The 27531-nt window shown below is 53.6% G+C and overlaps 5 protein-coding genes across 6 annotated transcripts in view; 3 read left to right on the top strand and 2 right to left on the bottom strand.

Moving 5' to 3' along the window:
• Positions 1-371, bottom strand: part of FAF2 (Fas associated factor family member 2) — a 16116-nt gene extending 15745 nt beyond the window's left edge. The window contains exon 1 of the mRNA XM_025895205.2: positions 37-371. Coding sequence (XP_025750990.2) covers positions 37-371 — 335 coding nt within the window. The remainder of the gene's footprint in view (positions 1-36) is intronic.
• A 561-nt stretch (positions 372-932) lies between these two features.
• Positions 933-5794, top strand: CLTB (clathrin light chain B). Its single transcript, XM_029960171.1, has 5 exons — positions 933-1017; positions 1351-1397; positions 2581-2698; positions 2958-3069; positions 3994-5794. The coding sequence occupies exons 1-5, from the start codon at positions 933-935 to the stop codon at positions 4163-4165; spliced, it is 534 nt and encodes a 177-aa protein (XP_029816031.1). The 3' UTR covers positions 4166-5794.
• A 1551-nt stretch (positions 5795-7345) lies between these two features.
• Positions 7346-10015, top strand: NOP16 (NOP16 nucleolar protein). The gene is given in 6 exon segments (XM_029960162.1): positions 7346-7426; positions 7429-7457; positions 7580-7688; positions 8346-8415; positions 9286-9392; positions 9644-10015. Coding segments are annotated over 6 exon segments (540 nt in total). The 3' UTR covers positions 9788-10015.
• Positions 10016-11723: 1708 nt separating this feature from the next.
• On the top strand, positions 11724-18853 carry KIAA1191 (KIAA1191 ortholog). The gene is made up of 6 exons (XM_018073549.2): positions 11724-11908; positions 13139-13265; positions 14766-14890; positions 16095-16201; positions 16478-16614; positions 17072-18853. Exons 1-6 carry the CDS (start codon positions 11822-11824, stop codon positions 17278-17280), a joined length of 792 nt encoding a protein of 263 aa, XP_017929038.1. The 5' UTR covers positions 11724-11821; the 3' UTR covers positions 17281-18853.
• Positions 18854-20474: 1621 nt separating this feature from the next.
• Positions 20475-26830, bottom strand: SIMC1 (SUMO interacting motifs containing 1). 2 transcript variants are annotated; one of them, XM_018073547.1, is made up of 9 exons: positions 25942-26830; positions 25484-25704; positions 24826-24895; positions 24245-24390; positions 23629-23796; positions 23011-23139; positions 21894-22050; positions 21731-21815; positions 20475-20920 (listed from the first exon to the last, which is right to left on the bottom strand). In XM_018073547.1, exons 1-9 carry the CDS (start codon positions 26782-26784, stop codon positions 20700-20702), a joined length of 2040 nt encoding a protein of 679 aa, XP_017929036.1. In that variant the 5' UTR covers positions 26785-26830; the 3' UTR covers positions 20475-20699. The 2 variants fall into 2 exon arrangements, with proteins under 2 accessions (XP_017929036.1, XP_017929037.1); XM_018073548.1 differs by having other exon boundaries at positions 25484-25701; positions 25942-26567.
• Positions 26831-27531: the final 701 nt, after the last annotated feature.

Here is a 27531-nt window from a genome sequence, read left to right as displayed (position 1 = left end):
CCCACGGTGGGTGATGGGGTCCGTGCTGCACCTCACGGGTAGGGGATGGGGTGTCCGGGTGGGCCCGGCTGGCAGCCGGCAGCAGTAAGGGCTGTCTGCGCCTGTGCTTGGGCCCAAAGGGCTTCAGAACATCGGGATATGGCGTGAATCCTGAGCTGGGATGTGCTGGCCGTGGGGCGATTTTTCTCCCATGTGCCCAGGCTGCGTTCCCCGGGCTGGATGGACTCCCATGTCCATGTCTCAGTGCCCCCAGCTATGGCAATGTAGGAGGCATCCAGGCGGAACTGAGGAGCAGTGACAGCCTTGTCACTGTCCCCGCAGACGGAGAGCCCTTTGGAGTGTAAAATGGAAGAAATTCCCATTGGGAACATCGTGGTCGCAGGCCCTGCAGATAGAATGTGCTAATCCTGATCTCTTGCCTCCAGTGTGCAGGGGTCAGTGGTCTGCTCTCGGCACGGGCATAGGGATGCTCTGACTTCTTCCCCTATTTCAGCCCCACAAGGTCTCCTCGTGCTGGCTGTGGAGCAGTGGTTTTACTGCTGTGCACACAGGGCCGTGGAGGCAGATCTGGGCCTGGAGAGATGTTGACAGCCACAGTGATAAATGCAGTCAGACAGGCTAGAGCTGGGTGTAGTCGTGGGGGTGAGCACCATGGGGCAGAGCTGCACTGTGGCTGTGCCTGTAGCTGTCTGGCCAGGAGAAGGCCTCTGCTGGTCACTGGGGAGAGCTTAAGGCCTGGAGTGTGACTCCTTCAAAGCCTCTTCTCTCCCAGCAGCAAAGCCCACTGCCTGGGGCTGGCATTCTGATGCTAGTGTGCAGCTCTCTGGGCCTGTCAGTGGTGCCTCATTCCCAGCCCTGACCTTGCAGGTCATCCCAGATGGCCTCTCAAGGACCTTGGCCTGCATCCATGCCTTCCTCTCCTGGGGGAGCACATGGAGTATTTCCATGGGCCCTGTCCCTGGAGAGTTGTCTCAGCACTCAGCCAGCAGCTTCTGTGTCCATCAGCAGCCTCTGCAGGTGGGAGTTGGTCACGTGTTTCTTCAGTCAGAGCAGCAGCCTGTGTCCATGCCTGGAAGTTTCCCTAATCTTCAGATAAGATAAAACACCAGTGAAAACACCATAAAGACATAAATGCCTGGAGAGGCTTGTGTGGGAGAGCGGGAGGTGCTTGCTGGATCCCACCAAGGACAGGGCACTGTTGGAGTGTTGTGGATGGGTGTGCTGGGCTGGAAATGGCACAGACAAATTCCCAAGAACTGATTTGCTTCAGTTTTCCTGAACACCAGCCCTACCGAGATCACCTGCACCTGCCATAGTTGCGTTCTTCTTTCTCTCTTCCTTTTTCTCCAGCTGGTTTCCAGAATGGAGGAGCCACTGTCAACGGAGATGTGTTTCAGGTGAGAGCTCAGCCCTTCCCTGGCCCAGGGCTGCTAAGGGAAATTGGGTGGGTGTGGGGCCAGCACTCTGCTGCTCTGCCCCCAGTTTTGACTGGAATTTGCTATCCAGCTGCAGAACAGCTACGGTGTTCCTGGAAGGGTCTGGGTCTCCTGGGGGAGTCCTGGCTGCTCCATTCTCTTTGAAGAGAAGATGTGTCCCACCTGCCATGACCTGCCCCACATCTGTTTGCAGGTGGCCTGTGCCATGAAGGAGTGCCTGGGCCCTAAGAGCAGGTGACAAATCCTCCATTCTCCACAGAAGGCCCCTCTCTTCAGCCTGGGTAGCTTCTGGAGATGTCTAGGGCAGGCAGGAGCATCTCTTGGCAGAGGCCAGAGCCAGGGCAGGCCTGCCATGGAACACATGCTTTGCTGTCTTGGCAGCATCTCCCATGAAAACCACTTGCCCCATGGCCAGAGGTGTTGGGGGGAGCCCACCTGTGTCTCAGCTCCTTCTGGGAGCCCGAAGCCCAGCTCTGCTGGCTACAGGAGATTTTGCCAGCATCTGACAAGTCCTTCACCTCACTTGGTGCCCAGCAGTGGGGTGTCTGCACAGCCCGTGCCTGGCTTACAGGTTGATAATCACATCAGTAATGGGACAGACTTAATTAGATTGAGGATCTTGGAGAAAGACGTAATCCCATTGCTGAGCTTGGTGTCAGCATGACTGGGCATCCTGGCCAGGAAGGTGTTATGGGAGGTGCTGAGCCAGCGCCTCCAAGGCCTGGTGGGGCCGTGCAGGCAGCTTGGCACAGGAGCGAGGGAAGCAGCTCAGTCCTGGGGCTGCCTTGGCCCTGCTGAGAGACAGGGAATCCCTGGGAATGTGTCCCAAGGCCAGTGGCTGTCCTGTGCTGTGGGGCTGCCCAGAGGATGCAACAGCTGTGATGGCAGTGAGCGGCAAGGCAAGGCAGGGAACGCTGGGAAGTATTTTTGGGTGACACGGCTTGAGGCTGGGAGCTGGAACAGCAGCCTGAGCAGCGCTTTGGGGACCCTGTCCCAGATGTCCCAGGCCGTCACCCTTCCTACCTCCGATCTTGGCTTGTCAGTGCTGGGAGTGTGGAGTCCTGATCCCTGCCAGCTGTTGGAGGTGGCTGGGCTGGGCTGTGGGAAGAGCTGGTGCTGATGGCAAGGTGCTCATGTCCCGCAGGAGTCCAACGGCCCCACGGATGCCTACGCAGCCATAGCCAAGGCTGACCGGCTGACCCAGGAACCCGAGAGCATCCGCAAGTGGAGGGAGGAGCAGAAGAAGCGCCTGGAGGAGCTGGGTGAGGACCCAAGGCCGTGTGTGGCTGTGCTTGTGGCGCCTCATGATGTGGCAGTTGGGGCCCTTGAGTCCCTCACCTGCTGCATCCCAGAGAGGTGTCTTGTGCCAAAGATCTGCTGTCCTTGGAGCAGTGGGGCCTTTTGGCCAGTACAGTGGGGCCAGGTCTGGGTGGCTGCAGCTGCCCTGCCTGCTGAGGGGCTGCCCAGCACACCCAGTGGGTGCCAGCCTGGCTGATGGGCTCTGTCTCACTCTGGCCTTAGATGCAGCATCGAAGGTGACTGAGCAGGAATGGCGTGAGAAGGCCAAGAAGGACCTGGAGGAGTGGAACCTCCGTCAGAATGAGCAGATGGAGAAGAACCGGGCAAACAACAGGTATGTTGGGGCCAGCATGGCCATTAGACTGTGATGGGAGCTGCTGTTCAGCCAGGTCTGCCTTCCTGGGTAGTCTGGGGGCCTTTTTCCCGACAGTGGGGCCCAGCCCTGCAGGGATGGAGCTTTGCCAAGTAAGGGGAGAGGCCCCAGGGCTTGGAGTGGCTCCAGTGGCTATGCAGAGCCACCCTGGCTGGGACCACACTGGGATCACCCTGGGATGTCAGTGCCTCCTGCCCATGCATGGGTCTCGCAGGGGGGCAGGGTTGGGCTCCAGGTTCTCCTGGTGCTGCGATATGTGGGTCACACTCTTTGGGAGGACTAACCCCCTCTGTTCTCTCTTTCTAACCCTCTGCCTGCCTGTCGCTCCGCTCCGCTCTCTCTCTCTCTGTGCCTGGGGTAGGATCGCTGACAAAGCCTTTTACCAGCAGCCGGACGCCGATGTCATTGGCTACGTGTATGTGCCTCTTACACACAGTATCCTGCCCCACAAGCTCTGGGGGTCCCTGCCCCAGCACTGGCTGACCAGCCAAGGGGAGGGGGGTGCTGGGAGGTCCTGGGCTCTGATGAGGTCCCAGAGGGAGAACGATGCAGCTGAACGTCTCAATGGTAGAGTCTTAGGAGGCAAGTGGAGCTCCTGGAAATGCCCCTGTGGGAGCTGGTTGAAGAGGCAAAGCTGTGGGCTCTTAAGCCTTTTTGGGGGTGTTGGGGGATGGAGAAGTCTTGGGAGCACATGGATATCCCAGCACCCCTGGATGAATGATGTCTTGGGTGAGTGCAGCCAACAGCAGCCTTGAACATCATGTGTCTCTGGCTCCTAGAGGACACTGAGCTCATTGTCTGGAGCAGGGGATAGGAAGCAGGGACACAAGGGGAGAACCTCCTTGAAAAGGGTTCTGCCAGTGACAACCCTCAACGTCTCTGCAGGGCATCGGAGGAGGCATTCCTGAAGGAGTCCAAGGAGGAGACCCCGGGCTCTGAGTGGGAGAAGGTGGCCCAGCTGTGTGATTTCAACCCCAAGAGCAGCAAGCAGAGCAAGGATGTCTCGCGGATGCGCTCGGTGCTCATCTCCCTGAAACAGACGCCCCTGTCCCGCTAGCTGTGCCTGGCACAGCTGGGAGCACTGCGGGCACGGCCGGGATCACCGAGTCGGGTGGCTCCAGGGGCCAGCCCAGGACAGGCCTCCCACTGCCTGCTCCCTGGCCTGCACCTCGGCTGTGCTCGAGTCACTGGTTGTAACTCTCCCCATGGTTTTCCTTTGCTTAAAAGGTGCATCGGTCTCTTTTTACACTTATTTATAAATCACTGTGGCATTTCCCTGGGAAGCGGCACTGGGTGGCAGAGCTGAGTTAAGGAGGAAGCCCTGGCCCAGGGTCTGCAGGAGCCTGGCTGAGTGAGCAGGGAATATCTCACTCTGTGTTCCCACCTCACCCCTGTGCTGGGAATAAAACTGCCTGTGGCTGTCCTGGCAGCCCTGTGTTCAGGCCTCGGTCCTATCCCTGAGGCAGGGATCCCAGTGGGGTCCAGCCTGGTTGTGCACCCCAAAAAGCTGATGGAGTTCCAGCATCAGTGTCCCATCTGTCCTGCAGTCCTGGCAGTACAGTGCTGCAGGGCACTGGAGAAGGGTCAGGGGGTGAGTGTGCAGGAAGTTTTCTGTCCCTCTCTCATGACCACCAGCAGTTGGGAATGTGGGATGCCAGGCTTTGAGAGCCCTTGGCTTTGCTCTGCTCCTTCCTCTGCTACTAGAAGGGGAGATGGAGGCTGTGTGGTTGCAGGGAAGGAGGTAGGAAGGTCCAGCTGCTGTGGGGCAGGTCAAGCTCTCCCAGCTTCCTAACCCAGGATGGAGGGTTGGGCAGAGTTCTGGTGCTGGGGCTTGTCCTGTCCCTGAGAACAACCTGCACATCTGTCTGCAGCTGCTCTGCCCCCTGGCTTTGCCCACCTAAGGCATCGTGGGGAGATGCCTCAGTCCCGCTCCCCGCCTGAACACTGGCTTTCTCTCCTCTGCTTGGCAGGGCTGGCACCAGCCCTGGGAACCTGCACAACTCCTGAGTAGCAGGAGAGGGACAGCCTTGAGCTTGTGCCCTGCATCTGGGAGCTTGGAAAGGGCTTGCAGCAGCTGGGGGAACATGGAGCAGAGGCCACAAAACACTTGAGCCTCACTGCAGAGCCCTGCTCAGCTGGAAATCAAGTGTGCAGAGCTGTCCTGCCCTGAAGTTGTGGCTCCAGAGACAGGAATGTCACCTGTGCTGCTGCTGCTGCAGCCATCAGGGGGATGGTGAGGCACCTGTGGCTCTGGGGCACAGGCTTAGCAGTGGGCTGGGAAGGGAAATGGGTGCATAGGGAGTCACTTGGTGGTGTGTGTTGGGATTGTGCCCCTCTGCCCATAGAGCTGATCACTCCTGCCTGGTCCCCCTGCCCTCCAGCATGCGTAGGCACCTCTGCTGTGCTGCAGGACACCTTGGGACTTGGCTGCCTGCCTCTGCCTTTCCCTGCAGAGCAGTGGGAAGCACCTCTGGCTGCTTCTGGGGGGACAGCGTGCCCCCATCCCATGCTCTGTTCCTCCAGGCCCCGCAGGCAGCCAGGCCCCTGGGTCCCCCAGCTGCCGTGTGCTCCATGTGAGGCCGGGGCAGCTCCCGGGGAGCCGTGCCCACAGCTGTTCTACATCCCCTCGGCTTTGGTTTCTGTGACTGTCCAAATTATCTGTTACAATAAACCGACATCTCCAATCCTATGGAGCACTGTCATCTGTGTGTTAGGGACACACATGCTGCATTCAGGAGAACCCACAGCCATGAGGCCTCCTGCGGGGAGGATGGGGCTGGAAGAGCAACGTATCCTACAGGAAAAAACAGGAGTGAGGGGAGGGGACTGCCGAAGCAGCAGCACATCCCAGAGAACTCAGCCAGGCCCTGTTTTGGAATCATGAGTTCCCAACTTGTTTTCACAGGGAGTTTCATCTCTCATGCCCTGTTTGCATCACCACAGCTCCAAGGCAGCTTCCCTACACTGCTTACTGTTGTGGCTTCTCAATGCTCTGCAATCCAGTATCAGTCACAATCTCCCTGCAATTCACCTTATTGCTCACCCGTTGCAATTGAACAGGTCACACATCCTCCCCAGACTGCTCCCCCGTTGCTTATGGACTCTGTCCTGCCAAGACCGAGCCATAAACAGCTGTTCCTTCCTAGCTGGGCAGCTCATTTCTCAAATGCTGGTGCACTGCATGACTAAAGCCACACCTCAGTGCAGACCACGACCCAGAGGACATGATTTTAACAGGCTGTGACAGCACCAAGCAGGGACAAGAGTTCTCACAGGGGTAACGAGCCTTAGTGACACAACATTGGTGTTGCAGGATAAGCCCTCAAGGAATCAAAAAAAAGCCACGGCCCAAATTTCAGGATAATCACAAAGTGTATTCACCCCATTTCCAGTGCTCTGGACTACAGAGCCTCTCCAGCAGTGGCTCCACCAAGACATCAAGACAGTTCCTCAGAAAACTCCATCCACAGCCAGGATCCGTCCCGGGGTGGTGGGTGCTGGCCAGCGGCCGCAGCTCCTCTCCTGCCCGAGGTCACTGTCTGGATTTCAGGGCCGTGACCGCCATGCCCCCCAGCAGGGCCGCGAAGGTGAAGCCCTGGGCCAGGATACGCGCCCGCATCATCAGCTGTGACCGGCGGGTGTTGCCCCTCTTGAAGCAGATCAGGCCGTAGGTCAGGACGCCGACGGTGCACAGGCAGCCTGGGGAAAGGACGAGGCTGTGAGCGAGGAGCAGCTCCCCCCGCGCTTCCCACAGCACCCCCACACCCGGGGCCGGCTCCACAGCACTCCCACACCCGGGCCGTGCTCGCCCGGGGGGCGGCGGGCCGGGGCTCATGAGGGACCGGACTACTCACCGGCCGCACCGCCCCGGCCCTACGCCTCTCACTCAGCACCGTCACTTCCCCCCGTCCGCGCTCTCAACGAGGGGCACGAGGGGGTTCTGCGGTCTTGCGCAGGGAACTTGTCCCCAATCGCCTCCTCCTGAACGCGGGCAGCATGGGCCGATCCAGCGGCGGTGGCGGCCCGGCAGCCATGGCCTAAGGTGACAGCCCGCGGCCCCTCCGGTGCTTCCGTACCCCGCCCCGGTGCAGTGCATGCCGGGGTTGTAGTCCGCGCTGTAGAAACACTACCCCGCGTGGCTCTGCGGTCGTGGGACTACATTTCCCGTGACGTGCCGCGGCGCGGCCGGGACAGCCCAAGGTGGCCCTGCCGCACGGGTACTCACGGGGGGCCCGCCATGCCGAGGCGAAAGGGGCCAGAGCCCGGCGGCACAAATCACTCCTACAACCTCAACCGCAAGCGCCTCTACCGCAGCGCCGCGCCGCCGCGCCGGCGCCTCGCATCGCCTGGTGAGGGCCGGGGCAATGGGCGCGGGCCGAGGGCGGGTGGGAGCGGGCGCCTCGTGGGGAACCTGCAGCGCGTGTTGGTGGGGAGGGGGAGCACAGCCGTGATGTCCCTTGTCCCCGCACAGCTCGCACATCCGCCATGCCTGGGACCCGAGCAAGTCGGTGGCGCAGAACCTGGCCGAGATGGGCCTGTCCGAGGACCCCAATAAGGCCCTCCCCATACCGAAGAAGCTGGTAAGTGTGGCCGGGGGAGCTCGGCGGAGGCTGCACCTTTGTAGGGGCTGTGGGGGGTTGGGGAAAGCAGCGTGGAGAGCAGCCAGCCTCAGAGCATGAGGCAAGTGGCTCTGGATCCGTCTCCAGCAGGTGGACGCTGTTTCTTATGTTGATCTATGTACTTTTCTCACCAAAATCCTGGCGTGGGAACGAGCTATAGCACCACAGAGACATAATGGACTTTAGAACAAGTATAGACTTTAGAACAAATATAAATAACGTCATCTCCTGGGATTTGACAGAGACAGGTGGGGTTGAGAACGGTGCAGCCTAGTTGCTCCTGATAACAAAGAAGGGCTCTTTGCAGCAGTGCCACCATGGCCCATCAGCATCTGTGAGCAGCCAGGTGGAAGGTGGCCCCACAAAGGTTCCACTCAAGGGAAAAAATCAGAGTGATCTTGTTTGCCACTTATCTCCTTTCAGACAGCGTTGCTGAGAAGACAGGCTGGTCTACAAGCCTCTTTAATGTCACATATAAGGCTCTGCTTAAACCAGCTGAGATTTCCTGGCCCTTGCAGCCATGTAGAAGCAGTCAGGAGTTTTGGGAGCAATGTGTGTGGACACAGCCCTCTTCCAAACAGACTTTTCTTGAGTGTTCTTTTCTCTCATGTAACACAGGGGGTGGAAGTGGAAAGCAACGGACAACAGTCACGAAAGAAAATAGTGCGGAAGCCGTATGTGGTGAACGGTCAGTGCTGCATGTGGGGTTCTCCCAAGGCCCTGGGGAGTATTTTGTCTCTCTGCGTTGTGCCAGGGGCAGGGAAGGGTGTTATTTCTTGTCCAGGCTCATGGGCTTGTGGAGGCCCTGGGCAGCAGTTGGCTGGGGGTTCCCAACCAGGCCAGAGCAGGACAGCAGCTCTGCCATTCCCCTAGATCTGTCTCATGAATTTCTTTTACCTTTTCAAGGAGTAATGTCCATAAACTAAAACACAACAAGCTCCACTTCAACACAAGGAAAAAACTTCTCACCGTTCAGCGTGACAGAGCACTGGAACAGCTGCCCAGGGAGGGTGTGGAGTCTCCCTCTCTAGAGACATTCCAAACCCACCTGGACACATTCCTGTGTCACCTGCTCCCGGTGACCCTGCCATAGCAGGGGGTTTGGAATGGGTGATCTCCAGAGGTCCCTTCCAACCCTAATGATTTTGTGATTCTCTCCTGGGCTACCTTTCCCCAAGAGCGCTCTTGTCACTGTGAAACATGCTGGTGTGTGGCTCCAGGGTGACAAGAAGCCATGGTTCAGTATCCAGCATGTTTTAGTGGTGGGCTGGGCAGCTCTGAGCAGTCACACTCTGCAGCCTGGGCAGAAAGGGCCCTCTCCCATGGTGTGAGCTGGAGAGGAGCTGGAGCACAGGCCTGGATGCCTGCAGCCCATGCAGAGGGCTCTTGTGTTGTCCGTTTTCCTGCACCATCATGCTGGGAAGTGTCCCTGCACGCGTGAGCAGCCAAACTGTGCAGCAGGAGTCTGCAGCACGGGCAGGCTTGACCCTGGGGAGAGGCTGGGAACCTCTGAGAAGGTGTTGCTTCCTTCCCCTATTCATGCTGTCTCTTTGCCTAGAGATGGAATATGAGGCCAGCCTCCCTGAGAAGAAGTCAAACACGCTGTCACGGGACCTCATTGACTACGTGCAGTACATGATACGGAACCATGGGGAAAACTACAAGGTATGGCCTGGCTGTCCCAGGGCAAGGAGAACCCAGAGAGTCCTTGCTCCTGGACCTTCTGCAGGATGGGAATTGCTAATCCTCTCTGTCCCGGATCCTGTTTTGCAGTCAGCTGATTGTTAAGGGAAAACAATGCTTTGAACTGTGGCCAGGTCCCTGTGAGTCAGGGAGTGATTGTGCTGGCGTGGGAGGGATGGGTTGGTGTTTGCTCTTGGGGCTGCTCCTCTGACTTACCCTCTTCTTTGTCACAGGAAATGGCTCGAGATGAGAAGAACTACTACCAGGATACTCCCAAGCAGATTAAGAGAAAGATCAATGTGTACAAGAATTTCTATCCCGAGGAGTACAAGGAATTCATTGCATCACTCAAGCCGGAAAAGATGGATGTGCAGTGACTGCCCTTTTTCCTCAGGTTTACCTGCAAGTGCAGGCTTGACATGACCATTTTCTGAACTGAAAAAAGCCTCTGGAGATGGAGAAAGGACCCTCATTAGACAGAGATGGTTTTAACCAGCCATGAAAGGCTCTTTGGCATTGGCACTGACTGTGCTGTGCTGCTCACTTTCTGTGTGGCAGCTGGCACTTCTTTTGCTTTGTTGAAATAAAATACTCTTTCAAGCTGGTGTGAATGTCTTGCTCTGGGCTCTTGCTTGGTGCAGCCCTGCTTTAGAGACCTCCTGGTGCTGACCTGTGTGACGGGTCACCCTCCGTGGTGACAGGGCTTGGGCCCACAGGGTGTGGGCAGCACTCAGACCTTGGCTGATTGCCCTGTAGGCAGCAGAGTGGGGCCATGTGCTGCCTCCTTCCCCTGCTGGTGACCTTCCTGCCTGCAGTGTGGGAGACCAGGCTGGGGTCCCTTCCCTGCTGAGGAACTGGAGGGCAGTGCAGAGCTTTTATGACAAAAGGAAGGAGCAGCGGTATGAAGGGTTTCGCAGCAGGGACAGGCTGGTGTGTACTCCTGCTCCTTGATGGGCTCCAAGCTTCCACAGTTGGTTTTCCAGGACCCAGTGCCCTATGGGCTGATCCAGCAGAGTCCTGCCGGCAGGCAGGGCTTCCTGCTATCCCTGAGTGTGGCTCCATCCCCTTCTCCCTGGGGCAGTGGAGCATCAGGCAGAGCAGGCAAATACCTGTGGAGTGCAGCTCCCACAGAACAGCCCATCTTCACCCCTGTGCTGGGCTGTTCGACACCTGCCTTCATCTCTCCTAAACAGGGCTTTAAATACAGGGTTGGGAAAGCTGAGAGCTGTGCTCAGCCCTTGGCATGGACAGGCTGAGCTGGTTATTCCCACTGTGTGCTGTACTGGCAGGGCTGTACCAGCAGTAACTGATTTCCCAGGAAGGAGAGCCCACCTCCTGAGTGGGTACTGTTGGTGCCAGTGAGCAAGAGGACTGCCCTGCTTGTTCATTTAATATCCTGCAGGGCTGCTGTGAAGGTGTGGGGCCCTGGGGAGCTCACCAGAAGGTAAGAGCCATGCTTGTACCTCTATCCTAAGGGAGATTCCACCCATGAACTGTGGGAGATGGCTGCCCTCTCCTCATGCCTGGCAGCAGAGCCTGCTGCTCATGCTCCCCAAGGGCAGCTTCCCACAGCTCACCTTCAGACTTCGTGGGGTGCAGTGAACACCCCAGGGCCAGCAGCAAGTCTGAGCTCCAGGAGCTCCCTGGTCACTCCATCCTCTTCATCACAGACCCCAAAGAAGAGCTCTGCTGGGGGTGGGAGCCTGTCTGCCCCCACTGTGTGGGCTTCAGGGCTGGGGGAGCAGGGTTGCCAGCAGGCTCTTCACGCAGAGGACGCTGGTGGCAGGGCTCGGGTGACGGTGCCCAGGTCGCGCTGGTGGGCAGGAGGAAGAGCTGACTCTGCTCGCTGGTAGCTCTGCCGTGCTCAGGGCTTCGCTCTTATCCTGCGAGGGAGAGACGCGGCTGCTCGGGATGGGAGCAGCGCTGCCAGCTGGCAGGAGGCATGTCCTGCCTGTGTGATCCCGGCAGGAATTGTGCCCGGAATCCCTTTGGCACAAGCCCGCGGGACCCGTCTCCGCCCCCTCCGTCAGAACTACATCTCCCAGCGCACCCCGCGCGCCGCAGCCAGATCTCGCGAGATCTCGCGCCTATAAGAACGCCTCCGTAGCTCCCCGTCTCCTCCGCCGGTCGCGGCTGCCCAGAGGCTTTCCGCCATGCGGCGGTCTCGCCCTGCGCGCTCCCGCGCCCCCCTGACCGGCCGGCCCGCGCAGCGACTCTGCGCAAGCCGACGCTTCCCGGTAAGGCCCCCGCTGCCCGCCGGCCCAGTGGGCCGCGCTGGCGTCGCTGAGCGCTGCGCATCTTCCGCAGCGCTGAGCCGGGCGGCGGGCCCGCCGGGGCAGAATGTCGCTGCCCCACTCGCCGTCCGGCGCCGCGCCTTCAGCTACGACGATGCCCTGGAGGACCCGGCGCCCATGACGCCCCCCCCCGCCGACCTATGCGCCGGCGTCCTGTGGAAACAGCCGGTCATCCCCGAGCGCAAGTACCAGGAGCTGTCGAAGGTACGGGCTGGGCCTTGCCCTGGCTCGAGCATGACCCCCGGGTGTCCCCGCAGCCCTGCACTCCTCTGGGTATCCCCCTCCTGTCATCCTCTCCTGCCCCCCGCAGCAGGACCCTCGGGAGGGGCTGGGGACAGAGCCCGGCATTCCTGCCCGGCATTCCCTGCTGTGGGAAGGGACAAGCGCGTGCTGAGCGTCTCCTCGGTGTTTGTGAATAAAACCGCTTTAATCGGTAGTAATCAAACTAGAGCACAAGGGTGGGTTTAGGTTGGATGCGAGTTCTTTCCTCTGAGGGTGGTGAGGCCCTGGCACAGGTTGCCCAGAGAAGCTGTGGCTGCCCCATCCCTGGAAGTGTTCCAAAGCCAGGTTGGACAGGACTTGGAACCTGGGAGAGTGTCCATGCCCATGCCAGGGGGTTGGAATTTGATGATCGTTAAGGTCCCTCCCAACCCAAAGCATTCTGTGATTTTGTGCTTTGAGTGCAGGACCAGCCCTTTTAAATTTAGAGGTTGTTTTCTAAGTTTGAAGTGAAATTAAAAGTTGCTGAGTGGACTTACATAACTCTGATCCCATTGACTTTAACCTCTGCTGTACACCTCCTTTTGTTTTAAAGTCTCCTGTGGAAGAGAACCCAAAGTTGTGGTTTTGCACAAAGAGCAAGCTCTCCAGCCAGGGAGCTCCTGTTTTAGGAGGAGGAAGTCTGCGTTTCACAGGATTTCTTGTTTTCTAACATTTTTCTCTTTCTTTGCTGGGGTCTCATGATCATTGGTAGAGCTCTGACCTCTTGATACACTGAGCAAGAAACAGATAAAAGGAATGAAGGGAAAACAAGGTGTTCACACCAGGCTCTTCTCTGTGAACAGCTTGTGCTTGAGCTGCCTGTGGAAGGTGCTCTTGCCCAGTTGACCTTGAAGTCCAGTTTGCCTTTGAGAGAAGTACAGATGTTCTGTTTTCTTTGCTGCTGACCTTTCTGTACTTGGCCTAACAGCTTGTTGGCTCTGAGCCTGGCAGGTTTTCAAATGTTAGATGCAAGTTTCTTGTTCATTGCTATGAATTCTAAGGTTCAAGCTCTGAACATTCCTGGGCTGCAGCGAGCGTAGTGTAGGGATTTTTCCCATGGGATGAAGGCTAGAGCAGCTTGGCCTCATGTCTCACTTTTGTGTTTAGAGATGTGTCCTGGCCAGGTGCTGAGATACTTTCCCGTCTCAAACTCTTCCCTGCTGTTTCCCACAGGTTGAGGAAGGGGATGCAAACACGAATGCCCCCATCATAACTCCTTCATCGTCCACTGAAAGCGTGAACAAGGTGCCTGTGGTGAAGGCCAAGGCCACTGATGTCATCATGAACTCCCTCATTACGAGTAAGAACTCACCCCTCACATGGTGGCTGATGGGGAGGGGGCAGTGAGTGTCCTTGATGCCTCAGGGTAACTTCTGGAGTGGCTGGGGAGCTCGTGGGTTCAGACTGACTCTGCTCTTGAGCTGTGTGAGTTCTTTTAGGAGGATACTTCTAGAAGGAAACAAGAAACTAGGGAATAGGCTACACTTAGTGCTTCTGTGTTTCCAAGGGCTGGAGGTGGGTGATGTGGGAGGAGTGCAGGGTACATTATGTGCTGACAGGACACTGCAGTCCATGTTGCTGGAGTGCAGAGGCTGCTGCTGTTCTGTTTGCTTATTAACTTGCTATTTCTGAATGACAGGCAGAGCTCTGACATTAACCCAAGCGGTGAGAGCTGACACCCTGTGCTAATGGAGTTCTTGCTGGCATTTATGTTAGTTAATAGCAGCAGCTGCCTTGGTGACAGTAACACTTTAAAAAAACAAACCTCATAAATCATGATGCTTTAAAATAAAATTAGATCAGTTATGTTTGCAGAGAAGTTATGTTTGCCCTTTTGCAGCAAGGGGAATTATTCTTATGTTAATCTGTCCCTGCTGCCTCTTCTTTCAGCAGATGGGATCTGAGCTGCCATCTTTTCCTCCAAGCAGTGCTTCCAAACACTTCTAGATTTTCAGACAAGCATTTTGGAACCTTTGCATTTATTTCTGTCTTGGCTCAAAAATAACCAACATGTCAGAAAATAACATCCAGGAATATGGACTTTCTTCTGGAAAGCAGCTCCTATTCTGGTTAAAACCGTGATAGTCTAAAAATGTTCTTGTGCAGTAAGAAGTCAGGAGCCTTGACTGCACCTACACCTTCCAGGAGACAGAGTTCCTGTGGATTTGTCATATCTACAGTGCAGTATCCCTGCAAATAAATTTACCATGGGAAGCATTACCTATTTTAAAGAAGACACTGGGCTTTTCTAGTAACGTCTTTGTGCTCTGATTCCTTTTGACTTTGGAGTGAACATCTTATGCTGGAGGTTTGGAGAAAGTGCTTATGTTTATCAGAAGTGAAGTTGATATCAGTTTATTGGATGCTGGCTTTGTATTTGGCTGAAATATCTTATTTTACTTAATCTGGGTAATCACTGTGAGTCTTTAACACCTGTTCTGCAAGCCTTCTTTGAATCTAGAGGGCAATTTAAAATAACCAGCTTTTTGATATCTCCTAGATTTAGGAAGTTGTAAGTAGGAATGATGCAGGGTCTTGGGTAAGATGGGATTAATTACAGGTATTATGTATGTAATGTATCTGGTGATTTGGGACAAATCACTGTACATCTGACTTAGCCCTGTGTCTCAGGGTAGTTTTCAAATCAGAATAGCTCATTAGCTTCATCTTCTTGTCTGGGCTTATTACAATGTGTAGATACAAGTGATGAAAAAGGGTTTGCGTTTGGTTGCTTAAGTTGCCTTTGCTAGAACTGCCTGTGGTGGCCTTTTTGTGTGAATTTGTGCTCTTTTTGTTCCAGAGGAGACTCAGGAGAGCATTCATCGCTTTGAGCAGCAGGCAGGGCTGAGGGAGGCTGGCTACACACCCCACAAAGGTCTCACCACTGAGGAGACCAAGTACCACTGGGTGGCTGAGGCAGTCCACGTAAGGCTTGTTTTCCACTGGATTTCTCCATGCAGGATATGTGCTACTTTAACATCTATCTGGTGGCATAACTTTTGGAGCATATTGCTTGGACTCTCCTTAAGCTGCTTCCTCTGAAGCCTTTCAGCTCATTGGGTAAAAAAGGATGCCCACTGGTACTTTAAAGTTAGCATTAGCCTTTGTAGTTTTGAAACAAACTTTTTTTTTTTTTTTCCTGAATTCTGTCACATTTCGATGTCATGAAGTTGTCACAGTTGTCTTTCCAAGTGGGGACATCCCTACACAGTCATTTCTTGCTGTACCTTTGAATGGTGCCCTGCAGTTAACTTATTTAACTGTTTATCCCAAGAGAACTTGTTAACTGTGCATTTCTGATGTGGAAGTTACCAGATGGGATTGGTTTTGCTTCTTACTGAAAACAAAGGCAAAGGTCTTGAATGAACATGTTACTATGGGCAACTGAGCTCATAAAAAATCTTGAAGTTGGAATTTAATAGTCAGCTCTCCCAGTGTCCTCCCACGAGGTCAAAGTTTCAGTAACAGCATTGGTGAATTACATTAGTGTGGCTTGAATAGCCACAGGAGACATTACCAGGTGCCTGTGCATTTTGTGTTTGAACTGTAACTGCCCTTCAAGTGACTTCTTCAAAGTTCAGTTTGTACTGTTCAGCTTGAAACAACCTGGTTTGCATGCACCCAGTTCCTGTTTATTTTGTGCCCAAGTTCATCTCTGTTCCAGAGCAGTGATTTCATCCTGGTGTACATGAATTGCTTCACAGGGTCTGGTACTCCTGACCTTGTATCTTGTGTGAGAACTGGTCTCACTCTCATAGGAGAACTTGTGGGACTGAAAGCTTTGTTGCTCTAAAAAGTGCTGGAGACAAATGGGTGCTGTGGCAGTTAGAGCTGTTAACCAGGTAGCTGAGCTGCAGCAAACTCTGCTGTATCCATAACTTCCCTATGAGTACTGGTGTTCCTTCCTCTAGCCTGGAGGATGTGTCTTGAGCATAGTGAACTTCTAAAATGCTTATATTTGATGTGGAGAGAAGCTTAAGGGGTGCGTGCAGGTATTGTAATACTGGGTGTAACTTTAGGTTGTAAAGTGACACTTTCACTTGTGATAGAAACAATTGTCTGGTTTTGGGTGTTGTTCCTTGTGTCTTGTTTTTAAGCCCTGTTGCTTCTGTGTTTCTCTTCCTAACAGAAGCTAAAAATGCAGAGTGGAGAGATGACAAAAGATGACAAACACAATTCTTCTGCTCAGTCCACTCCAAGCACCAGCCCCCACTCCTCTCCCAAGCATAAAAACAGGTACTCTGAGCCTGGCAGGCCACTGCCTTCTTTGGTTTCCTACAGGCTGCTCAGGTGGGAGCTGCTAAATAACCTTATCCAGAGAGGGACTGTATGGGCTGAAATTCAGAGCCTGATGAGGATATGTGTTGGATAGATCCAAATGTTGGAAGACTGTGGAACTTGAGCATGCATTAAATTGCCCCTGTTAACTGCATGGGAAGTTCCTGGTACAGTGAGGTCACTTGAAGTATTTATTCTTGTGTTTTATACACCTCAATGATTTTTTTTCCTTAGGGCTTGGTTTAGTCAGGGATCCTCTTCTTCTATCGCTGGCCCAGACTTTGCCATGGAAGCTGGTGGGGACAAATTGCCATCTGAAAGGTGGAGCTTTTTTGGACCCAAAGCCATCCAGAAATCCACCACTGATCCAGGTATGTCCTCAAAAATCTGCTACCTTGGAAGAGCTAAAGGAGAACCATCACACAGCAAACTTGCTAGCTTTTTCTAGAGTCTTATCCTGCTTGCCTTGTTGCTTTCTGGGACCACCTTGGGAATGTTTGCTATTCGTGTAATTTCTATGCCTAAATATAAAGCAGTTGGGTAAAACCTGTGCTGAGGATCTGGAATTAGGAATAACTTGCACTGTGCTGCAGTGAAAGGGCAGGGTGTGAAGGTGACAGCATTTTACTTTTTCTCTGATGTGTGATGCAACCAGGAAGTGGAAGTGCCAGCCACTGATGTGGAATAGGCTTTAGATGACATGGAGCTGCTGGAATTTTCCGGCTCCCTGTGGTGTGGGGTGTCAGTGCTGCTGCTCACTCTGGCAGCAGTAGGAAAAGGACTTGACTGGTTTTCCTGGCTCTTACTGTGATTTTTTTTTTTCACCAGGAGGATTTACTATTCAATCCTATAAGGGTGCCCAGAAGCCATCCCCAATGGAGCTGATGCGTGCTCAGGCTACCAGGATGTCAGAGGATCCAGTCACCTTCAAGCCACCCAAAATGGACATTCCAGGCACAGATGGGAGGAAACAATCTCCACGTTCCCACAATATCAAACCTCGGGATCTGAATGTGCTCACTCCCACTGGGTTCTAGAGGAAATCTTCTGATGTTTTTAGCAGGATACAGGGTGTCTTAGGCTCTGCTTCCCTGTCCCATGTGCTGCAGTAAAATAGGAAAGTCTCCCTTCCAGCTCTTCATCTCAGAAAAGGAAACAGTTGTGACTGTTCTCCTAAAGCCAGTCTTGGAAAAAACTCCTGCACTAGTCCTAAACCAGTGTAAACCATCCTGTCTGCTGCACTGCACTGGTTTGGGCTGTCAGGCTGCTCTGGATGTGCTTCCCAGTACACCACACCACAGTGAAACCCTGAGCCATGTTTTTGGGACAGTAGTCCACGTGGTGTGTGAGCACCTGGCTTGTCTGCCTGTAGTCTGGTTGTCTTGTCCTGCTCAGTGCTGAAGGACCCACGGGAAGGTGGTGGTTCTGGCTGGCATATACAGAGCTCCAGTAGGAAATCATGGAAACAAGCAAGGACTGAAAACTGGACCGTTAACTGCCAGAAGGAAGTTGGGGAATGTGATGGGTCAGTTTAAGTGTGGCATTCCCTTACTATCCACTGTGACCATGTAGTTCAACACCTATTTCTTCTTTGTTCTTGGTATGTTTTTGTAAAGGGAAAGTGGACCAATGACCATTCTAAGATGCTCTTATTGGAAAGGCAGGGAGCAGTAGTGAGGAAGAAATCCTTCTCTTCCAACTCTTTGTTCCTCTAAAAAGGTGGAAATGACCAAAGCTGGTGTGGCTTGAATCAAGTAATCCTCCTCTCTTCTTTCTGCAAAACAACACTGTCCTACCTTTTAGACAGCAGACTTCCAGCTGTTCTGGCAATCTGGGTGCAGCTTGATTTGGTTTTGATTCTGGTTTTCTTTTTCTTCCTAGAATCATGTAGAAGTGTATTAGACAGCAGGAGCACTTCTCAGATAGAGTATTTTATCAGCATTAATGTGTTCTGCAGGGCTGAGGGAGGACTGAGGGCACATTAAGGCTAAACATTCCTCCCTGTTATGGTACAGCTGGATGTAATTCTTGGTCTGGGCAGAGCCAGTTACTGGGAACAGCTAACACTTGCTTTCATGGAAAGTGGAAGGAGCTCCTGGTTACCATCTAATCCCTTAAGCATGATAGGCAGCATTGCTCTGTAATCCTCACCTGTCCTGTGGCAAATGGGTCACCTCAGGTCTCCTGTTGATCTCACGATTGTGTTGCAGAGTCCCTTAGCCAGCAGCAGCCTTGCATCTGGAACTGGAAGCATGTCTGTTGCCAGGACATTACACAGAGGTTTCTCAACAGCTAGTAACTGTTGAGCTCTGGAGTTTTTGCCTTCTTGAACCAAACATTCCTCCCAGAGAGTGAGGCAGGGCTGGCTGCTGGCTCTTCTGAAGAAGCACATTTTGTGGCACTGCTTTCTCTCAAGCTTCAGCAGCACTGCCAGTGATGTGTTGTGTGAAAGTCCCCAACCTAACCCAGCAGTTCTCACCGTCACCACTCATTTGCACCTTGGCAATCAAGCTCTCATTTGACATTAATTTATTTGTTATCTGTATTCATGCCTCCTAATGTGTATGTTTGTTTTGTTTGTTACAGGAAAATAAAATCCTTGTGAATGGAGGTCCGTGATGTGTGTTGGTGCTGGCAGAGCATCCGTGGGAGAAATGTGGGGTCAAGGTTCTGCCAAATAAGGCTCTGACAGCACCTCACTAGGGTAAATGTTTGCTCACAAACTCCCCTTTGACAGGAAGATCAGGTTTAAAGCCATACTCAGTTCTGTCCTAGGGCAGGGGAAACTGAACATGAAGTCTTTGTGTTTTCTTGGGCTATTCAGATTCTTCTTGTTCCTGAGATTGTCTCTTGTTGCCTGTGTGCTGTGTTTGCACCTATACCGTGGAGGTGTATTTCCCTAGAGATGCCCAGCTCCCAGTGTGTCCATCCCTGCTTTGCCTTCCTCTGGAAGGCTGGGGTTTGGGTGCTGTTGTAGCATTTGTAGCTGCCCTTCAAAGCACTGCTGATGGAGCACATGGCTCTCCTGGGTTGGGGATGTCTGAGCTGAACACTGGTGTTCCCTGTGCTCCCAGGGTGTTGGCAGAGTAATGGAATAGATCCTGGAGCACCCAGGTGCTGAGGTAGAGTCTGCTGCTGTGGTCCTGGTTACACAGGCCAATCTCAATTAGTTTGGGAAGGCTGGGGTTAAAGCATGGCCTTGTGATGTGATACTTACTCTACTCCATCATTCTTAGGGATGCCACCATCATAAATATAAAATAACATCCATAGCTATGGACTTGCTGGAATGCAGTTTCTTTTCTAGTCTAGTGACAGAAGTCTAATCCAGTTAAAAGGACCTAATTGAAAAATACACCTGAATGAGCATATGTGCAGGAAGAGCAGCTTTCCAGAGCATGGAGCACTTGGGTTTGCACTGTTGGCAGTCTTCACTTTTCCCTGAATGGCTTACCTCTGGATTAGGGGTGCAGTGTCGTGTGAATGAGTGGTTTATTTTACACCTGGCAGTTGGCAAGAGGCTTCCTAAAGAACAAGAAGCAAACTTGTGAAACCCGGGTCAGACCCTTGTGACCAGTTCTGCACTAACTGAAGCCAGGCTTCTGCATGAGACCACTGATATCAGGACTAGTGTGTTCCCAGCTGTGACTACTTCTTAATGCTCCTACTCTGGTCTCTGCATTAGGACCCTGCCAAGTGTGGTGGGCAGCTCCCACTCCCAACCTCTGTTGCTTCTGAACTGAGATCTATAGAAACACCTAATTGTTCTCTGACCTCACCTGTGGTTTTTGTTGATGGCTGTGGATTTGAATTCAATTGAATTCAATATTCATCCTGATCATAATGCCCATGCCTGCACTAGAGTGGTTCTGGAGGGAGCAGTTTTTTCAGCTCATGCTGCCATCCAGCCCACCCTCTTCCTAATCACTTTTGGCCAAGTTATACAGATTGATTTGCACTGGAGCAGAAATGTTCCTCTACTGAGAACCGACTACCATGTCTTTGGGATCTCTGCACTATGAATGTCCTCACTGCCCCTCACACCTGTTGAGATTTTTAAAGATTATCATCTTTCCCCTAATAATTGACCAGATATTTGGGCATTTTGCTTGCTGCGCAAACTACTGTCAGAGTTTATGGCTGCATTAGTCTAATGCTATCCCAAGGTATGACTGATGGAGGTCTGCACTTCCTCTAGGCAGGGCTGGCACCAAGATGAAAGAGTCTCAGCAAATATAAAAATAATTTATTTTTTTAAAGTGTACAACGTGCCTGATAAACGATGCAAATTTGAACAGAAATTCTGAGACGATGTAAACCAACTATTTTTCTAAAGAACTGTATAAACCAACCCCCATGACATTGAGACTGCAGCATGAGATGGGGGTTTTGAGTTTGTTTTTTTTTGGGGGGAACTTGAAATTCTTTGTCCCCCTTGCTGCAGTGGTTGTCTCCATCAGGCAGTAGTGACAATAGAGAACAACTCTTGCAGCAGGAACAATTTCTCCTGGATTTGTGGAGGAAAAGGCTGCCCTAGGACCCTCTGCATTCGGCTGATGAAGTCCTCAATCTTCACCTGAACGTCCAGGTTGGTGATGCTGTCACTCTCCTGGAGCCTGGGCTTGGCTTTCTGAACCATCAAGTCCATCCGGTCACTGAGGGAGCTCCGCAGGTGCTCTGCAAGAGGAAATGCTGGTGGAGAGAGGCAGCACACACCAGAGCACAGCATGCCAGAGCCAGCGCTGTGCCGAGTGTGCAGCAGTTGGGAATGGGGCTCATCCTCTTGCGGTTATCCCTGATGCTTCTGTACAAGACTGAGGGAAGAAGGAACTGGCCCCTCCTGGAGCTCAGTCTGCATGTGGAGAGAGCCCAAGAAATGGGGAAGGGGCAAGGCTTGTAGAATCCTTTTCTCCTGTGTGAGTGGCAGAATGGGCAGCTGCAAAGGAGTCTCCAAAGAGCTCAACAACAGTAACATTGCCTAGGGCTTCAGGGAGAGTAAGACTGCACATGTGATGGTGGATTCCTCTGCATTCTTTCATGAGAGCCTTAACCCTGGGCTAAAGCAGCTGAAGTTGAGAAGGGACTTGAAGAATTTTCTGGTAAAATTACTTTGGGGAGTTTTAGGGAGTGTTTTGTGACTCTTCCATTCTCCTGGGATCAGAAATGCTGTTCTTTCCATGGCTACTGTGGGTGGTGCTCCCTGCCCAGTTTACTAAGTGCTGAAAGTGTCCTGGGTTTACCAAAGAGAGCATCCAAAGGAGGCTGTGAGGATAGTGAAGGGCTTGTAGGGGCTAAACTTGGCAAAGTAAGTTGGGTGCTCTGACTGATGCAACATCACTTCTTTGACTGCTGGGAATAGTTACTAGCATGGACAGAGGCACATTGTCTGACTCAGTGGCTGTGAGCTCAAGAGTGATGAGAAAGGAGGGGAAGGGAATTTGGCAGTTCTACTGCAGCCTCTTGATGAGGCCAGAACAAGCTGCTTACCCTGTATTACACTTCGGTAACTCATCAGCAGCAAACTCAAGTACTGCAGCATCTCATCCCACCTTTGCCACGTTGCTGTTTCATCCTATGACAGGAGACAGTATTTGATTATTAGAAGTTTTCTCAGAAGAAAACAAGGCAAAGGAGAAGTTGGACTGGATACCTCAAAATGCAGCAGCACAGAGAAGTGGCTCAGGAAATACAGGATTTTCTCCAGAGACATAGATGAGGTTGAGGGCACATCAGAACTGTGCTGGAACAACAGCTCTAGCAGTCTGCAGCGCAGGAGCTGGCTCTCCATGGTGTTTAATAACACTTCCCTGGAAGACAAAAGGGATTTACTTTGGGAGAGACAGCACAGCTTGACCAGAGACGACTGCTCCAGCATGTTCCTGGTGTGCTGCTGGTGCTGACCCAGTGGGGTGACTGCAGGGGCTGCTCAGCTGTGCCTTGGAAGGAAGACCACCAGATGTGGTGAGAGACCTTTGTTATGTGACTTGGCCATGGCTGTGTTTTCGTCCTCAGGTGTGACCTGTGGCAGCTGGAGGTCAGTACAGTCTGTGATGCAAACTGAGCTGCTTCACTTCACCCTGCCCAGCAGCCTGTGTGGCAGTGACCCATTCCTGCTGACTTGCAGGGAGCACAGCCAAGGAAGGGTGATGTGGGGTCAGGGCCAGCCGGATCTACATCTGTCCTGGGCCAAGTGACAGCTTGGTTAGACTCGGTTTGGCTTGATTAGACCTGGTGTGTGCACAGAGTTCTGCTGAAGGGGTGTGAAGGGCTGCCTGCTGGGCATTGCAAGGGTGGGTTTGAAATGCCTGTGGATCCAGTGGTCTTGTGTTTACACCAGAACCAGTCAGGCCCTTGTGCTTTGGCTTCAGATACTGCATTTCTTAGAGAAGCAAACAAAAGGATGTCAAGGCAAAGCTGTAGGAACTGCATCATATTTCTGACAAGCTACCTGGTTGCCCAGGAGAATCAGTGATGTGTTTGCCAGTACTTGACTGTGCTGATGCACAGTGCTGCTTTTCAGACCCTCTTTACATTTTTAAGGTCACACAACTTTAATATGTGAGAAATTGACTGTTTTCAGCAACACACCGCCAGGGTAGATGTGTTCAGCTAGTGATTTTGTATCTCCATGGGAGATATAGCCATGCTCTTGCTGGCTGGCCTGTCTTTCTGTACCCTGTAGTACTTTGTGCATCCGGACTCATGTAAATTGGGAATAAGACCATTGCTCACACAGGCAAATGCTGCCTTGCATGTGCTTGTCTCACCTTTGGCTCCTCAGGGGGATATTCAGTATAAATGGGAATATCTCATCTGCAATCTTATGGGAGCTGCAGGTGGGAGATCTGTCCACTTCCACTGCGATGGACAACATCCGCTGGAGCAGGAGCATCACCCTGTGTCAGAGAGACAGTCAGCACTTGGACAAGCTGCTCCTTGGCTTGCCAAGTAAAGCATTGGGGATGGCCCCTAGTTCAGCCTCGTGCTGTGCAGCAAGGGACACGGGAATGCAGTGGGCTAGATTTGGTGTCTCTTGGTGGCTTTTGAGTCTGATGCTCTTGCAAGCAGAGCTAATCCCCAGATTGATCCTTGGGAGGTCTTGGGCTGTACTGAGTGTTGGTGGAGCAGCACGGGGTAGCCTGAGCTGTAGCTCAAGAGCTCCAGCCTTACACTATGTGCAAGAGGATGATACTTACTGAGCCAGTCTCCTATCAGGTGACAGTCTTTTGCTCACCAAGTCTATGTCTAACCCGAAGGAGAACCAGCAAAGCTGGTCACAGGTACAGCCTGGCTTCCCTGACCTGACAGGGAGTGAGAGGCTCTGGCTTCTCCTTGACTTGGGCCCATGATAATACCAGTAAGGAGTTAGCACTTTTGGGGCTTACTTTTGGGCAAAGAAAGCTGCTGGAGCCTGTGTGCTGGCTAGACTTGGTGCAGATGAGCTGTGTTCAGCCCTGGCTTCTGCTGAAGAGGAGGGAGTTTCTTGTGGCTTCTCCTGGGGCTGGCAGAACCCGACTCCTGTAATAGCTGCGACCAACCATTTGACCACTTCCCTAGGACAGAAACAGGAACTTTAGTGGGGATGGGCATGATTTTGCTGTGTTCTGACCTCTGGATCCACTTGGAGCTTGAGGAAAGATCCTGACAATGACGAGTATGTCCCACTCACTTAGAGTAGCTCTGTAGAGCAGCTCAACAGAAAAGCTCTCTTGATTTGTACACTTGTCCACAGGACTGCAGCCTCCTTAATCCTGTCCTGAGCAATGCAAATCTGACCTCATTCCTGGGAAAAGCCTGCTAGGTTGCAGCTGCAAATGCCTTGCATCCTCTCCGGTGGTTTGCTTTTGTAAATCTCCTTTATATTTGGCCCTACACTTCCCTCTGTCTCCCAAGTTTGCTTCTTGTAAAATCTGAAAGTCTGACCTGGAGTCTCGACAAGTGTTCCCTGAGCCCCTGCCTCAGTTTGTGGTTAGAGAACAGGGAGAAGGAGGTGTCCCTTACTTGACATTGCTGAAGCACATGTCACACGAAAGCACTTTCTTGGCAATTGACTTCTGCAGCAGGTGCAACCTCAGATTCTTCTGCAAGTCGTCCTCCAGGGTCTGCACCACGTACTGCAGGAAGAGGAGCCGGCCAGGGGGCTTCTCCTGAGGGCACATGGAGAGCGTATGAGCCTGAGGGAGCCACTGGGTGAGGAGCACCAGGGAATTTGGCTGTCTTAGGAATGGACTGACGTACATGACTGAGGAACAGCTCCAGGATGGGCTGCTAGGCTCAGGCAATGCCCTTATGGGCATTGCAGGACCTGTTCTACCACTGCGCTAGCGCTGTGACCCAGAGTCTTTATCTGTTGCTGTACCTTCTTCAATGGGACAACCTGCCTGCAGCTGTGCAGTGGGTCAGGGAGCACTGAGGATAAATATGAGATACCCAACTGGCACTTGCTGCCCTCAGCAGCTGCAATAAACCTGCACATTGGACTGGCCTGTTCTCTGCCACATGAGGTCCTTGGGCAATGCTTACCCTCAAGCACTGTGTCCTGGATGATCCCTGCCCGATGTGACACACACGGTGCCAAGTACCTGGTCCTCCATGATGAATTTCAGCAGCGTCCAGTCCCATCCCACTGTGGCAGCGTTGGCTGGATGGAGCCTGCAAGGACAGCCCTGTCCATTTGTGCTGAACTGCCTGGCCATCTTGCTGGAGGCACGGCACCCCCTGGCCCTTCCCCAGCCCTCCCCAGCCTCACTTGCTCAGGGGCTTGACCTGCCTTCTCCTCTCCATTTTTGCTCTCAGCCTTTCTCCTCCCCTGACCCCATTAATTTTTGGAAAGCACCTGGCTGGGGCTGTACTCCATGGAAATGCCCAGGACTCCTAGGCCTATGGCCTCACAAAACATTGTTTCTTTCTGTGGGAACCCCTGAGGGAAGTGAGGGAGCTGCTCCAGGCACTGACAGCCCACGGCACTGCTGCAGCCCAGGGAAGGCACTTCTGCCATGTCACAGGAGTGAAGAAGGAGATCTGCACTTTAGGGCAAGCCAAACATGCTTCTCTGTCCCTGAGAGCTCTCTGGTGTCATGGGCTGCCCCTGTCCCACCCTCAGAAAGCCTGGGGAGTGCTGGCGGTGGCAAGAGGATCATCCCGGGTTATATGGGAAATCACTCCTATGAGTGAGCCCCTGTATGCTGGGCAGACCCCTGGGAGCAGCCCCGGGGGCACCGGGACAAGGGGAACACCTACATTTGGATCTTCATCAGCAGCATGTAGGTGTCCTTCAAGATCTCCTCTTCATGGGCATTCAACAGGACCTGTCTGATCAGGTGGGAGATGATATCTTTGGGGGGATAGTGCTGGCAGGAGACGAACTCATTCAGGAGATGCAAGGTGCCCTCCAAGAAGTTCTCCTCCATGGTGGTGCGCACCATGCTCAGCTTCCCTCTGGGGATGAGCTCAGGTTTTTGCTGTGTAGAAGGCAAGGCAACAGGTCAAAGCCAGCTCCCCCAACACAGAGGAACCCAGCTGTGATATGCAGCCCACTGTGAAGGGAACTGCAATAACCAGAGCCCCCAGCTGCCTGGCAAAGCTTCCCACAAAGGGCAAAGGGAGCAGGGCCTGCCCTTGCTACATCCTCCACCACAGGGGCTGCTCTGAGCAGCCTCTAGCTGGGCTTGGCAGTGGCTGCTCTAAACCCTGTTTACCTGCTGTGTTTCCCTGTTGGGTGCTATGCCTTGGAAGAAGAGGTGCTGGACTCCACTCCTCCTGAAACTGTGCAGTTTGTCCAGCCAGGCCTTGCTGTCACCATCGCTCCTGGCTGGGGTCGCTTGCTGGGTTGGTTCGTGTGGTATGTCATTTGTTTCCAGCAAAGACCCTCGGGCCTTCCCTGGGGTCGTGGGAAGGGTTGGGGCAGGGCTCAGCCTTGGGGGAAGGTCCCTTTCCTGGCAGAGGTGGGGAGGCTCTTCCTCTGGGCCATCAGCTTTCCAGCTGCTATTGCTGTCCAGGCTGGGGGGTGCTGAGTCCTGCTGCATGCTGGGCAGGGAACTCAGGTCACTATTAAAGCTGGTAGCACTGCAGTCCTGCTCCGAGCTGCAGGAGCTGTGGCAGCTGGAGGCAGGAGAGAGGCAGCTCCTGTTCTCCATGCTTTCTGCTGTGTCCGTGGTGGCACTAGGCTTCATGGGAGTGCTGTGCCAGGATGGTGCAGGGTTTGGCTCTGCCACTGCCTCCATTTCTTCCTTCACGGTGGAGCAGAGCTGGGGATGGGACGTGTGTGCTGCTGGGGCAGCAGGCGCAGTCCTGGGGTCCTGGTCAGCACTGCAGGTGCAGTGTAGAAGGATGCAGGCGTCCTCAGTCACGCTCAACTGCACTGGGTCTGTGCTCGTGTCCTCACAGGTCAGATCGATGATCTCCTGTGGGGACAGAGAAGCAGTGTCAGTGTCCTTCCTGTCAAGAGCCTCTGCTATGGTGGCACTGTAGCCCCAGTCCAAGAGGGAAAAGAGGCTCATTGGCACCAGCCCAGGGAGAGAAACCAGGGGCAAAGACCCCATCCAAGGGGATGGGGCAGCCTGTGGGGGCTGGTGGCTCTGAGCTCTGGGATCAGCTCACCCTGGCAGCACCACTGAGCCTGAGCCCAACCCTGACTGAGGCTCTTCTTCCCTGCTTTCCCTGGGATTCCTTCTTGCAAAGAGCCACCTTCTCCTCCAAATGCCTCTTGCCTTGGGCCAGAGTGGTCCTGGCTGCTTGCTTAGCTCCCTCCCATGATGAGGAAATGCAGGTCCTGCTGAGGTGCTGAGGGAGGGCAAGGCAAGCACAATGAGCACTCCTGTAACCCTGTTCCCAGACACTGGCAGGAGCAGCACAGGATCCAAACCCTGGCACCTTTTCTGTGGCACAACCTCACCCACTATGAAGACAGGAGTGGCAGGGAACAGAGCTGCCTCTTCCTCTTTGGCATCAATCTGGAGCTACAGCAGCCCTGAGACTTTGGGGACTCCCACTCAGGACTTGCTGGGTGATGCAGCACTCGGTGTTCCAGGAGCAACAGGAGCTGGCAGGGGAAGGCAGCTGTGTCTGCACTGGCGGCAGGCAGGACACAGCACTTCCCAAGATCTCGGGTGTGCCCAGGAGGGGTCACAGCCTGTTTGCTCTTGGGGAAACAAATCCCCCTCAGCGTCTCAAAGCAGGGAACACGGTTAGCGGACAATTTAAGTCCGTTTTTTTCCCCCGACTCAGACCTGCTGCCTTTCCCAAGGAGGGCTCCTGGACGCTGGAGGAGCTGTGGAGGGCGGCAGGCC

The sequence above is a fragment of the Manacus vitellinus genome, unplaced genomic scaffold (genome assembly GCF_001715985.3).
Source record: "Manacus vitellinus isolate BGI_N305 unplaced genomic scaffold, ASM171598v3 scaffold_25_pilon, whole genome shotgun sequence".
Taxonomy (NCBI): Eukaryota; Metazoa; Chordata; class Aves; order Passeriformes; family Pipridae; genus Manacus; species Manacus vitellinus.
Note: the sequence above shows the minus strand (reverse complement) of the source record. Positions and strands in the feature narration are given on the sequence as shown.

Excerpts from the sequence above, each read along its gene's own strand:
- SIMC1 (XM_018073547.1), bottom strand. The coding sequence starts at position 26,784 with ATGGGGTCTTTGCCCCTGGTTTCTCTCCCTGGGCTGGTGCCAATGAGC. Across the intron at positions 24,896-25,483 it reads CTGCTGATGAAGATCCAAAT|GCTCCATCCAGCCAACGCTG; the intron begins GTAGGTGTTCCC and ends CTGTCCTTGCAG. Across the intron at positions 23,140-23,628 it reads GCAGCTTTCTTTGCCCAAAA|GGTGATGCTCCTGCTCCAGC; the intron begins GTAAGCCCCAAA and ends TCTCTGACACAG.
- KIAA1191 (XM_018073549.2), top strand. The coding sequence starts at position 11,822 with ATGACGCCCCCCCCCGCCGACCTATGCGCCGGCGTCCTGTGGAAACAG. Across the intron at positions 11,909-13,138 it reads AGTACCAGGAGCTGTCGAAG|GTTGAGGAAGGGGATGCAAA; the intron begins GTACGGGCTGGG and ends TGTTTCCCACAG. Across the intron at positions 14,891-16,094 it reads GGGTGGCTGAGGCAGTCCAC|AAGCTAAAAATGCAGAGTGG; the intron begins GTAAGGCTTGTT and ends TCTTCCTAACAG.
- CLTB (XM_029960171.1), top strand. The coding sequence starts at position 933 with ATGGAGTATTTCCATGGGCCCTGTCCCTGGAGAGTTGTCTCAGCACTC. Across the intron at positions 2,699-2,957 it reads GAAGCGCCTGGAGGAGCTGG|ATGCAGCATCGAAGGTGACT; the intron begins GTGAGGACCCAA and ends CTCTGGCCTTAG. Across the intron at positions 3,070-3,993 it reads AAGAACCGGGCAAACAACAG|GGCATCGGAGGAGGCATTCC; the intron begins GTATGTTGGGGC and ends ACGTCTCTGCAG.